General features: G+C 45.6%; 1 protein-coding gene across 1 annotated transcript in view; it reads left to right on the plus strand.

Annotated features, from left to right (window-relative positions):
- Positions 1 to 12,033, plus strand: part of tafa4b (TAFA chemokine like family member 4b) — a 30,562-nt gene that overhangs the window by 16,874 nt on the left and 1,655 nt on the right. Inside the window, exons 4-5 of the mRNA XM_031835006.1 lie at positions 8,425 to 8,549; positions 11,071 to 12,033. The exon at positions 11,071 to 12,033 is cut by the window's right edge and continues 1,655 nt beyond it. Coding sequence (XP_031690866.1) covers positions 8,425 to 8,549; positions 11,071 to 11,082 — 137 coding nt within the window. The 3' untranslated portion in view covers positions 11,083 to 12,033. The remainder of the gene's footprint in view (positions 1 to 8,424; positions 8,550 to 11,070) is intronic.

The following is a 12,033-nucleotide window of genomic DNA, read 5'->3' on the forward strand; positions in this document are numbered from 1 at the left end:
CTTACCCTACATTATTCATCTCATATGCATACGTAGATACTGTACTCTATATCATCGACTGCATCCTTATGTAATACATGTATCACTAGCCACTTTAACTATGCCACTTGGTTTACATACTCATCTCATATGTATATACTGTACTCGATATCATCTACTGTATCTTGCCTATGCTGCTCTGTACCATCACTCATTCATATATCCTTATGTACATATTCTTTATCCCCTTACACTGTGTATAAGACAGTAGTTTTTTTTGGAATTGTTAGTTAGATTACTTGTTCGTTATTACTGCATTGTCGGAACTAGAAGCACAAGCATTTCGCTACACTCGCATTAACATCTGCTAACCATGTGTATGTGACAAATACATTTGATTTGATTTGATTTGATTTGATTTGATTTGACTGGACTGAGGACTCCAATGTTTTTAAAAATGTTGTATTTATTTCACCTTTATTTAACCAGGTAGGTCGGTTGAAAACAAGTTCTCATTTACAACTGCGACCTGGACAAGATAAAGCATAGCAGTGCAACTGTCACGACTTCCACCGAAGGTGGCTCCTCTTCCTGTTCGGGTGGCGCACGGCGGTCGTCGTCACCGGTCTACTAGCTGCCACCAATCCCCTTTTCCTTTTCTGTTGGATTTGTCTTATTGGTTACACCTGTTTTTTGTTTGGGGTTTGGTTAGGGCTATTTAAGCCGGTTATGCCCGCCTGCTTTTGTGCGGACTTGTTTCTCTGTTCGTTTTGTGGATGTGTTATTTTTGTATTTTCTCCAGACTGTTTGTGTCCTGTTTTTGGGCCGGTCATTGTATGCGCCTGGTGTTCCGGTGACCTTTCTGTCACCGGAATAAATACGGTTGTCCTTAACCCTCTGCTCTCTACTCCTGACTCCACACCCACTACTCCTAGAAGTCGTAACAGCGACACAAACAACAACACAGAGTTACACATTGAATAAACAAACGCACGGTCAATAACACAATAGAACAAAAAGTCTATATAGTGTGTGCAAATGGCATGAGGAGGTAAGGCAATAAATAGGCCATAGTAGCGAAGTAATTACAATTTAGCAATTAACACTGGAGTGATAGATGTGCAGATGAGGATGTGTAAGTAGAAATACTTGTGTGCAAAAGAGCAGAAAAAACAAAAAGCAAATATGGGGATGAGGTATGTAGTAGGTTGGATTGGCTATTTACAGATGGGCTATGTACAGCTGCAGCGATCGGTAAGCTGATCTGACAGCCGATGCTTGAAGTTAGTGAGGGAGATATAAGTCTCCAACTTCAGTGATTTTTGCAATGCGTTCCAGTCATTGGCAGCAGAGAACTGGAAGGAAAGGTGGCCAAAGGGGGTGTTGGCTTTGGGGATGACCAGTGAAATATACCTGCTGGAGCGTGTGCTACGGGTGGGTGTTGCTATGGTGACCAGTGAGCTGAGATAAGGCAGAGCTTTGCCTAGCAAAGACTTATAGATGACCTGGAGCCAGTGGGTTTGGCAGCGAATATGTAGCGAGGACCAGCCAACGAGAGCATACAGGTCACAATGGTGGGTAGTATATGGGGCTTTGGTGACAAAACGGTTGGCACTGTGATAAACTGCATCCAATTTGCTGAGTAGAGTGTTGGTATATATTTTATAAATGACATCGCCGAAGTCAAGGATCGGCAGGATAGTCAGTTTTACAAGGGTATGTTTCGCAGCATGAGTGAAACAGGCTTTGTTGCAAATGGAGAGAAAAGAGTCGGCCCGAGAATTGAACCCTGTGGCACCCCCATAGAGACTGCCAGAGGTCCGGACAACAGGCCCTCCGATTTGACACACTGAACTCTGTCTGAGAAGTAGTTGGTGAACCAGGCGAGGCAGTCATTAGATACACCAAGGCTGTTGAGACTGCCGATAAGAATACGGTGATTGACAGAGTCAAAAGCCTTGGCCAGGTTGATGAAGAAGGCTGCACAGTACTGTTTTTATCGATGGTGGTTATGATATCATTTAGGACCTTGAGCGTGGCTGAGGTACACTCGTGACCAGCTCGGAAACCGGATTGCATAGCGGAGAAGGTACGGTGGGATTCAAGATGGTCGGTGATCTGTTTGTTCACTTGGCTTTCAGAGACTTTAGGCAGGGCAGGATGGATATACTGTAGGTCTGTAACAGTTTGGGTCTAGAGTGTCTCCCCCTTTGAAGAGTGGGATGACCGAAGCCGCTTTCCAATCTTTAGGTGCTGCTGTGTTAAACTTTGAACCTCAGTTAACATATACTGTTACAATACAAGTCTTTTTCTTTTCTCTCTCAATCTCTCCCCCCTAAATGTTTGTAGGCCTATAGTTCATGATTCTAAAGGTGAAGTGCAGTACAACATGTCTTATATAACAAACTATCACTGTAGATACTGTCTCCACTGTGTGAGTGGCACATCACTCACAGTAACAGTAGAAGTCCTGACCTAACGGCTCAGAACCGTAAAGTATCCTCAGCAGACTGACGTCCATACTCTGTCACTAGCCAGATGGCCTTCCCCTCACCTTCTATGGTGTACTGGTGATGAGTGTTCTAAGGTTTAGATGAGGGACGTCTCCATTAAATGTAAAAGACTGCAGTTTCCAACAGCTCTACATTGGAAAGACATTCTGAAAATAGTCAGTCCATTACTGATGGTCAATGAAAGAGACCCACCTATTATCAATATGCTAGATTATTAAAGAGCACCTGCATTTTCCTGGATTACTGTATATCAGAATATCACTGCTTTTTCCCTCTTCTTTTGGTATTTTGTTGAAGTGCATTCCCTCTGGGCTTTACATGGGAAGTACTGTTGTTAGCTGTGTGGTGGTTAATAACGGCTGGGTTGGAGGTAGAAGCAGAGGGTGGGAAGTACTGTTGTTAGCTGTGTGGTGGTTAATAACGGCTGGGTTGGAGGTAGAAGCAGAGGGTGGGAAGTACTGTTGTTAGCTGTGTGGTGGTTAATAACGGCTGGGTTGGAGGTAGAAGCAGAGGGTGTGAAGTACTGTTGTTAGCTGTGTGGTGGCTAGTAACGGCTGGGTTGGAGGTAGAAGCAGAGGGTGGGAAGTACTGTTGTTAGCTGTGTGGTGGTTAATAACGGCTGGGTTGGAGGTAGAAGCAGTGGGTGGGAAGTACTGTTGTTAGCTGTGTGGTGGTTAATAATGGCTGGGTTGGAGGTAGAAGCAGAGGGTGGGAAGTACTGTTGTTAGCTGTGTGGTGGTTAATAACGGCTGGGTTGGAGGTAGAAGCAGAGGGTGGGAAGTACTGTTGTTAGCTGTGTGGTGGCTAGTAACGGCTGGGTTGGAGGTAGAAGCAGAGGGTGGGAAGTACTGTTGTTAGCTGTGTGGTGGCTAGTAACGGCTGGGTTGAAGGTAGAAGCAGAGGGTGGGAAGTACTGTTGTTAGCTGTGTGGTGGTTAATAACGGCTGGGTTGGAGGTAGAAGCAGAGGGTGGGAAGTACTGTTGTTAGCTGTGTGGTGGTTAATAACGGCTGGGTTGGAGGTAGAAGCAGAGGGTGGGAAGTACTGTTGTTAGCTGTGTGGTGGCTAGTAACGGCTGGGTTGGAGGTAGAAGCAGAGGGTGGGAAGTACTGTTGTTAGCTGTGTGGTGGCTAGTAACGGCTGGGTTGGAGGTAGAAGCAGAGGGTGGGAAGTACTGTTGTTAGCTGTGTGGTGGTTAATAACGGCTGGGTTGGAGGTAGAAGCAGAGGGTGGGAAGTACTGTTGTTAGCTGTGTGGTGGTTAATAACGGCTGGGTTGGAGGTAGAAGCAGAGGGTGGGAAGTACTGTTGTTAGCTGTGTGGTGGTTAATAACGGCTGGGTTGGAGGTAGAAGCAGAGGGTGGGAAGTACTGTTGTTAGCTGTGTGGTGGTTAATAACGGCTGGGTTGGAGGTAGAAGCAGAGGGTGGGAAGTACTGTTAGCTGTGTGGTGGCTAGTAACGGCTGGGTTGGAGGTAGAAGCAGAGGGTGGGAAGTACTGTTGTTAGCTGTGTGGTGGTTAATAACGGCTAGGTAGGAGGTAGAAGCAGAGGGCGGGAAGTACTGTTGTTAGCTGTGTGGTGGCTAGTAACGGCTGGGTTGGAGGTAGAAGCAGAGCGTGGGAAGTCCTGTTGTTAGCTGTGTGGTGGTTAATAACGGCTGGGTTGGAGGTAGAAGCAGAGGGTGGGAAGTACTGTTGTTAGCTGTGTGGTGGTTAATAACGGCTGGGTAGGAGGTAGAAGCAGAGGGTGGGAAGTACTGTTGTTAGCTGTGTGGTGGTTAATAATGGCTGGGTTGGAGGTAGAAGCAGAGGGTGGGAAGTACTGTTGTTAGCTGTGTGGTGGTTAATAACGGCTGGGTTGGAGGTAGAAGCAGAGGGTGGGAAGTACTGTTGTTAGCTGTGTGGTGGCTAGTAACGGCTGGGTTGGAGGTAGAAGCAGTGGGTGGGAAGTACTGTTGTTAGCTGTGTGGTGGTTAATAACGGCTGGGTTGGAGGTAGAAGCAGAGGGTGGGAAGTACTGTTGTTAGCTGTGTGGTGGTTAATAACGGCTGGGTAGGAGGTAGAAGCAGAGGGTGGGAAGTCCCCTGATGACTTCATCCCTGCTGCAGGCGGCTCACGGCTCTTAAATTCAGTCTCTGGGGTGAAACGCATAATGGCCAATAAGGTCGAGGAGACCACCTCTATTTATCAGGCTGCTCCGTAGGGATGTCCATGTGGAGAGTTGGGCGCTCAGTCCCTGCACTTGATTACACTGCATTATTATACAACATTATCCTGTATCAAAGTCAGCATTACCAGCCAAGTCAATCTGGATCTAAATCAGGCCATTTCAGGCTCGGCAGTGCAGGGTGGGGGAGGAGAGGCAGGCATAATCTAATAGAGCAGTGTGAATGGATTTAGATTGTTATCGCCGAGCTTGGCTTCGATGGAGGACTCTGTGTGAGGTGCTGTGTTATTGAGCTCTCTCCTCAATACTGGTTTTCTCTTAACTAATGCAACCCCGCTGTTCATCTATGTGATTACGCTCAGGTGTGTGCGCGCGTGTGTGTGTATGGCATTGTGAGTCTGAATCTGTTTTTGCACACACAGAGACACACACTTAACCTGATGTTTTGACAGGCAGTGTATTCACAGGCTGAATGAATCTGCTGTGACCTGTGACATTTGTCAGTGCTGCGGTGGATTGACATCATCTCTGTGTAATCCTCCAGGCAGACTTCAGGTATGGCTCCCTAACAGACCTTATTTAGATAGACACACCCTGAGACAAGCCACAAACCCAGGGATTTGGGAAGACAACACAAAGTCACTCACTGTCACAGCATTCATAGAAGGTGCCATTGACATCTGCTTTCAACAGAGTTACTGAGACATTTCCTAGAGAAGTTTAGACTCATTTCTGAGTGAAGCTCCAGTAGTCAGATGTTTAATGTTATGTGGAGTATGGCTTCTGGAGGGTAGCTAGCGACACGCTGCTCTGCTCTCTGTCAGATAATGGTGGTAATTCTGTCATTAGACTGACTCATCACAGACTGCTGATGAAGAGAGATGGATCTCTGGGAGAAGAGATTAGGAAAAGTTTGGTTCATATTTCCAGACATAGACCCCACACTTGATTGCTTTGTGTGTTTGTACATCATTAAATTAATCAGGGATGTGTAAGTGCAGTGCATGTATTTATGTAGCTGGCTGAGTGGTAGCCTATGATGAACAGGTAGGCTATGAATAACTAGTCCATGTCAGCACCTCTCAGTACCTCTCTTCATAATCATGGTTCATCACTACTCCTCTCTGATGCCTTGTTGTTGCCATCTATCCAATAGCCTCCGACCCTCCATTGACATAAGCTATTAGCCACTCCTGTCCATTCTGCAGAATAACAGGCAGGTCTGCGATGTCATAGCCTCCCCGCCCACCCTCTAGAACCTGAGGTGAAGAACTCCAACTGTAATGGCTCTTCTCCAGGCCATACTCATTAACTCTAAATAACACAGTGGTCGCGTAAAGCACCACGGCAGACACCATAATGGAAACATTAACGACCATTACGCAGTCATTGGTTTTTAGAACCACTTACTGTCACGGAGCTCATGCATCATAACAGCATGTTCTCTGGAGTGCTCTGCCAGGCTTAGCGCCATTTATTGAGGGGAGTCTTTGTCTTCTTGAATGGTTTCTTCCTCTCTCTCCCTCGTTTACGCTCTCTCTCTCTCTGTTTCTCTTTCTTCTCCTCTGCGTCTATCTCTTCCTCAATTTCACCCTCAATTTCACAATTTCAATATTTTTCTCTCTCTCTCTCTTCCCCTCTCTCTCTCTTTGGTAAGACACAGTCTTGGTGAACTCCTCCCGTCATCTCTCTCTCTCTCTCTTTCTCTCTCTCTCTCTCTCTCTCTCTCTCTCTCTCAGTTGGGGGTTCTTACATGACACTTGAGAGGATTTGCTCGTGTTCTTTTGCATAATTCCATTTAAAGCCCATTTTGCTGCAGATTTCACCCCCTCCTCCCTTTGAGAGGAACAATAGGCCTTATAACAGGACTCTATGGCAGACTCCCTCTAAACCACTATCATTTGCCTCTTTTAATTGATTGGTTTATCAAAGTTGGATACGTGCTGGAGAGTTCACACCATGACTCTCCCATCCTCCCATACCAGTATAAAAGGAAGAATAGATGGATGGAGACAGATCCTCAAATACTTCATACACATACTCTGTGTGCTGTAAAGACAAATCTGTTTGTCTATTTGCAGTGTGTGTGTGTGTGTGTGTGTGTGTGTGTGTGTGTGTGTGTGTGTGTGTGTGTGTGTGTGTGTGTGTGTGTGTGTGTGTGTGTGTGTGTGTGTGTGTGTGTGGGTGTGTGTGTGTGGGTGTGTGTGTGTGTGTGTGTGTGTGTGTGTGTGTGTGTGTGTGTGTGTGTGTGTGTGTGTGTGTGTGTGTGTGTGTGGGTGTGGGTGTGGGTGTGGGTGCGCGTGCTGTGCTGTGTTGTCATATTACTTTTGTCTGATCTGACATCATACCAATCAAAGAGATCATGTTAATAAACCTGAGAGTCTTGAACAGACACCTTTCATGTTAGTTTTAAATATTTCAAGGTTGTTATTGGCACACACAACTTCCCATTGTCTGGCAGCCAGTATAGTGAAAGTGCTTCTGGCTTTTTAACAGCTCTTCAGCACCAGGTGATATTGATTATGTGACATGTTTTCCTTGAGGGAAAACAATACCTTTTAATCCTGATTCAAAACCAGCTTTTATGCATAGATTCTTGCCCAACACAGAGGGCAAAAAAAATGCAGGTTTGACGTTGAAATGTTTTAATTTCACAATGTTCACTTAATAGGCTTTTAGGACAGAATGCAGGCAAAAGCTTTTGTGGTTTTAACAGGTGGACGTCTGCTTTTGTGGTTTTAACAGGTGGACGTCTGCTTTTGTGCCATATCAATTTATTAAAACATACTGACTGTGGTTGAGCCAATCTACTCCTACTTCCAGATTACTCTCCTCTCTATAGAATCTATTCTCTCCTGCACACTGCTCTGCCCTGTACTTTCCATCCTCTCAGTATCAGGTCTCTCAGTGCTCTCTCTCTCTCCTGCACACTGCTCTGTCCTGTACTTTCCATCCTCTCAGTATCAGGTCTCTCAGTGCTCTCTCTCTCTCCTGCACACTGTTCTGCCCTGTACTTTCCATCCTCTCAGTATCAGGTCTCTCAGTGCTCTCTCTCTCTCCTGTACACTGCTCTGCCCTGTACTTTCCATCCTCTCAGTATCAGGTCTCTCAGTGCTCTCTCTCTCTCCTGCACACTGCTCTGTCCTATACTTTCCATCCTCTCAGTATCAGGTCTCTCAGTGCTCTCTCTCTCTCCTGCACACTGCTCTGCCCTATACTTTCCATCCTCTCAGTATCAGGTCTCTCAGTGCTCTCTCTCTCTCCTGCACACTGCTCTGTCCTATACTTTCCATCCTCTCAGTATCAGGTCTCTCAGTGCTCTCTCTCTCTCCTGCACACTGCTCTGCCCTGTACTTTCCATCCTCTCAGTATCAGGTCTCTCAGTGCTCTCTCTCTCCTGCACACTGCACACTGCTCTGCCCTGTACTTTCCATCCTCTCAGTATCAGGTCTCTCAGTGCTCTCTCTCTCTCCTGCACACTGCACACTGCTCTGCCCTGTACTTTCCATCCTCTCAGTATCAGGTCTCTCAGTGCTCTCTCTCTCTCCTGCACACTGCTCTGTCCTATACTTTCCATCCTCTCAGTATCAGGTCTCTCAGTGCTCTCTCTCTCTCCTGCACACTGCTCTGTCCTGTACTTTCCATCCTCTCAGTATCAGGTCTCTCAGTGCTCTCTCTCTCTCCTGCACACTGCTCTGCCCTGTACTTTCCATCCTCTCAGTATCAGGTCTCTCAGTGCTCTCTCTCTCTCCTGTCCCGTCCTCCAGCCTCCATCGTGATTCAGAAGTGGTGGTGTCAGATGAACCCCTGCATGGAGGGAGAGGAGTGTAAGGTGCTCCCTGACCTCACAGGCTGGTCCTGCAGTACTGGGAACAAAGTCAAAACCACCAAGGTGAGAAGACTGGGTCCTTTTCCACTGTGTGTGTGTGTGTGTGTGTGTGTGTGTGTGTGTGTGTGTGTGTGTGTGTGTGTGTGTGTGTGTGTGTGTGTGTGTGTGTGTGTGTGTGTGTGTGTGTGTGTGTGTGTGTGTGTGTGTGTGTGTGTGTGTGTGTGTGTGTGTGTGTGTGTGAGTATGGATGACGGGGCGTATAAGAGACCTTGTCGGTCCTTGGCTTGTCACAATTTTGTCCTTACTGAAGGTGTAACTGAAGAATAGTTGAGCTTCAGTTTCTACTGTATGAGTATTATTTAGGCACTAATTCATTTACAGTCTTTGATAATGGCAAAATAACATTCCTTCATTATTCCTTCAGATTCTAAGCTGTGGGGGGGGTTCTACTAAGCTAACATATGGAATTGTTTTAAGATGGTAATACCAAGGATCATTTAGCTATTTAGGTCAGGAAACGATATATATATATATATATTTTACATGTATTTAACCCCGTATTATAGGCACTAAACTATCTCCATATATACTTCCATAACATCTTTTAACCGATACCCAGCTACCTTCAGACTAGTCTTGTGAGGCTAGTGGCCGTCCTAGAGCAAAATAACTTGTGAGCGACCCACCATTCCATGTTTCGGATGCCACAGACAGAAGGTGACAGATCGGCTGTACCAACTTCGGACAAGTCCTGTGACGCTTGTGGGAGAGAAGTCCATGATGTTTGTGAGAGTCTTATCTTTCCAATAGGGGTTATAATACTTTGCAGGCCAAACCGTTAGGATGCTACAGACATTTTTTTGTGAGAAGACTTTCGGGATGTCTCATGGTGTGACGAACACTGCTTCGTCACTGGAAGGGAAGGGTGGATACGATATATTGGGAAGCAGCCCATGCTAAAAACAGATATCTCTAGCTTAAAGGGATTTTGAAGGGGATGTTGTTATTATGCTAATTCGATTTCCGTGGGGGCGGCTCATCAATATGCAGTCTGAAAACAATAACAAAAGGAAACATCCTACCAGTATTTACAGCAGAAATTGTCCCTTGAGGAACCCATGAAGTCCACAAAGTACTTAGGAAATGTCTGACAGTTCTCACATTCTCCAGCTTGGGTAAAGTTTGATGTCCATTCAATTGACACCCTTTTTTCCCATACAGCATTTTGTCTTAATGAATGTTTTGTAAAGAAACTATCAAGGTGAGGAAGCTTACACAGGTTTTCATTTTTTTTAAAGATGGCAAAGGTACGGTAGTGTACGGTAGTGTATTAGGCCAATCCTCTAAACACGGAATGGTTTGATCAGAAATAACCACAAAAAGTTTATGTTTCATAAACAGGAAGACTATGGAAAAAAATTACCAATCGTCTGTGGAGCATCAAGTGAGCATTATTTGTTAATCTTCTGTAAAGATGTGACTAGAGGGATGGAAAATGAATGTCAGAGAGAAAACAAAGCTGCACATACTCTATGTTCACACTGCAACGCTAAACCTGACAGGCAGTATGGTAATCATTGTTATTCATATGAGATACATTGATTTGAATGAAGATCCTTCACAGCCTTTCTAATCTGTTAATGTGTTAAAGTTAATTTGCGGGACTGACTGACGGACGTGGTGTGGGTGTGTGTGTTGTGGGATGGAGCAGGTGTGGTTTACTCACAGGTGAAATATAAAAAGAAAAATAGTTGTGGGGAGCACACAGGAACCATAAGAGTAATTGCTCAGAGAGACGGAATAACAGCGGAACATCTGTCGCATTCATTAGAATGCATTATGGCTACGGGTTCCATGGAGGCTTTCAATTTAAGAGTCCTAATTATATTGGTGAGGGGAAAGACGGAAGGATGAATGGCCGCTAAGAGACTGCCGTTAGAATTAATGACCCTGGGCCTTTGAACCACTGAAAAACTGATAGGTAAAGTCATTACCATCCTCTATCGCTTTCTCTCTCTCTCTCTCTGACTGTCTAACCAATCAGCTATTAAGAAGAGGGGAGGGAGGGCGAGGAAGAACCGTGCTGCATCAGTGGAAATTCATTCTGCATTTGCTCAATGTGGAAGAGGAGCACAGTTACTAAGAGACTTGGTGGCAGATGTCACAGGAGATTTCTGCAACGAAGCCGACGCCACGGCAACAGCTCTTCCTTCCAGCGACTGTCTCCCTCTTTCTCTCCCTCCGTCTATCTGTGACCTTCTTTCCCTCTCTCTATCTATCTCTGCGTTCCTCTTTGTGACGCAGACTCTCTTTCTTTTCTGTCTGTCTCTCTCACTCCCACGTTGCAGGGGTGTAGATGCCTGAGGGTGTCTAGCTCTGATGGTCCTGTAGAATGAAGGATATCACTAACAGTGGAGATACACTGGTTCATAGACGTCAGTTCCCTCTAACATCATGTGAGCGGTGGGAGGGGCTGTCAGAGGTTTTACATTGTAGAGGTGCAAGCTCTGTCACTCAAAGATACATGTTTCTGTGTCATTGGTTCAACTCTCTTATCTACTGTGCTTTGCTTTCTTTTTTCTAGGTCACACGATAGCAAGAGAATCGCTGAGCAGTGACATCATCAAGTCTCTCAACTGTTAACTCCATATGTAAAGAAAGGATGGCGATCATAACTGAGACACTTAGACTGACGATGAAGGGAAGACTGTTAGTCATCCCATCATACCAAGGTGTGACAAAAACTACAGAACCATTAAGAACACACTCTGATTGACAGAGACACTGGGGTAAAGTGTCACACGTACAGCTCAAAACAACTATGGACTACTGAGTTTATGGATACCCAGGGAGCATACTTTATGGATACCCAGGGAGCATACTTTATGGATACCCAGGGAGCATACTTTATGGATACCCAGGGGGCATACTTTATGGATACCCAGGGGGCATACTTTATGGATACCCAGGGGGCATACTTTATGGATACCCAGGGAGCATACTTTATGGATACCCAGGGGGCATACTTTATGGATACCCAGGGGGCATACTTTATGGATACCCAGGGGGCATACTTTATGGATACCCAGGGGGCATACTTTATGGATACCCAGGGGGCATACTTTATGGATACCCAGGGGGCATACTTTATGGTCAGTAAAGACTATGTCTGAAGACTTTGGAGAAGACCATGTCGGAATACTTTTGCCTGTTAATAGAGATGGGGAGATCCAAAGAGAGGTGGTTTTGACCAGTGTCTGAGGAGTTGTAATGGATGGCTGTTTTGACTATGTATTTGTGGACATGTGTTGCCGCCAGAGCTGCAGAAAGACTGTGTTAGAGTGTGATTCTAGGGTTGTTGGACTGGATCCTGAATGACTCCAACTAGAGAGTGGAATGTTGCTGCTCTATCAGGATTACTTTCTATTCATGAGCTGGGAGGGGGGTGGAGCTCATCACTTGTGAATTGCACATTATTGTCAAATTACTCTTGTGGGTCAAGTCACTATGATGGAGATGTTCTCTGAGAGTAATTTGCAGTTCTAAT

Source organism: Oncorhynchus kisutch, linkage group LG1 (genome assembly GCF_002021735.2).
Source record: "Oncorhynchus kisutch isolate 150728-3 linkage group LG1, Okis_V2, whole genome shotgun sequence".
Taxonomy (NCBI): Eukaryota; Metazoa; Chordata; class Actinopteri; order Salmoniformes; family Salmonidae; genus Oncorhynchus; species Oncorhynchus kisutch.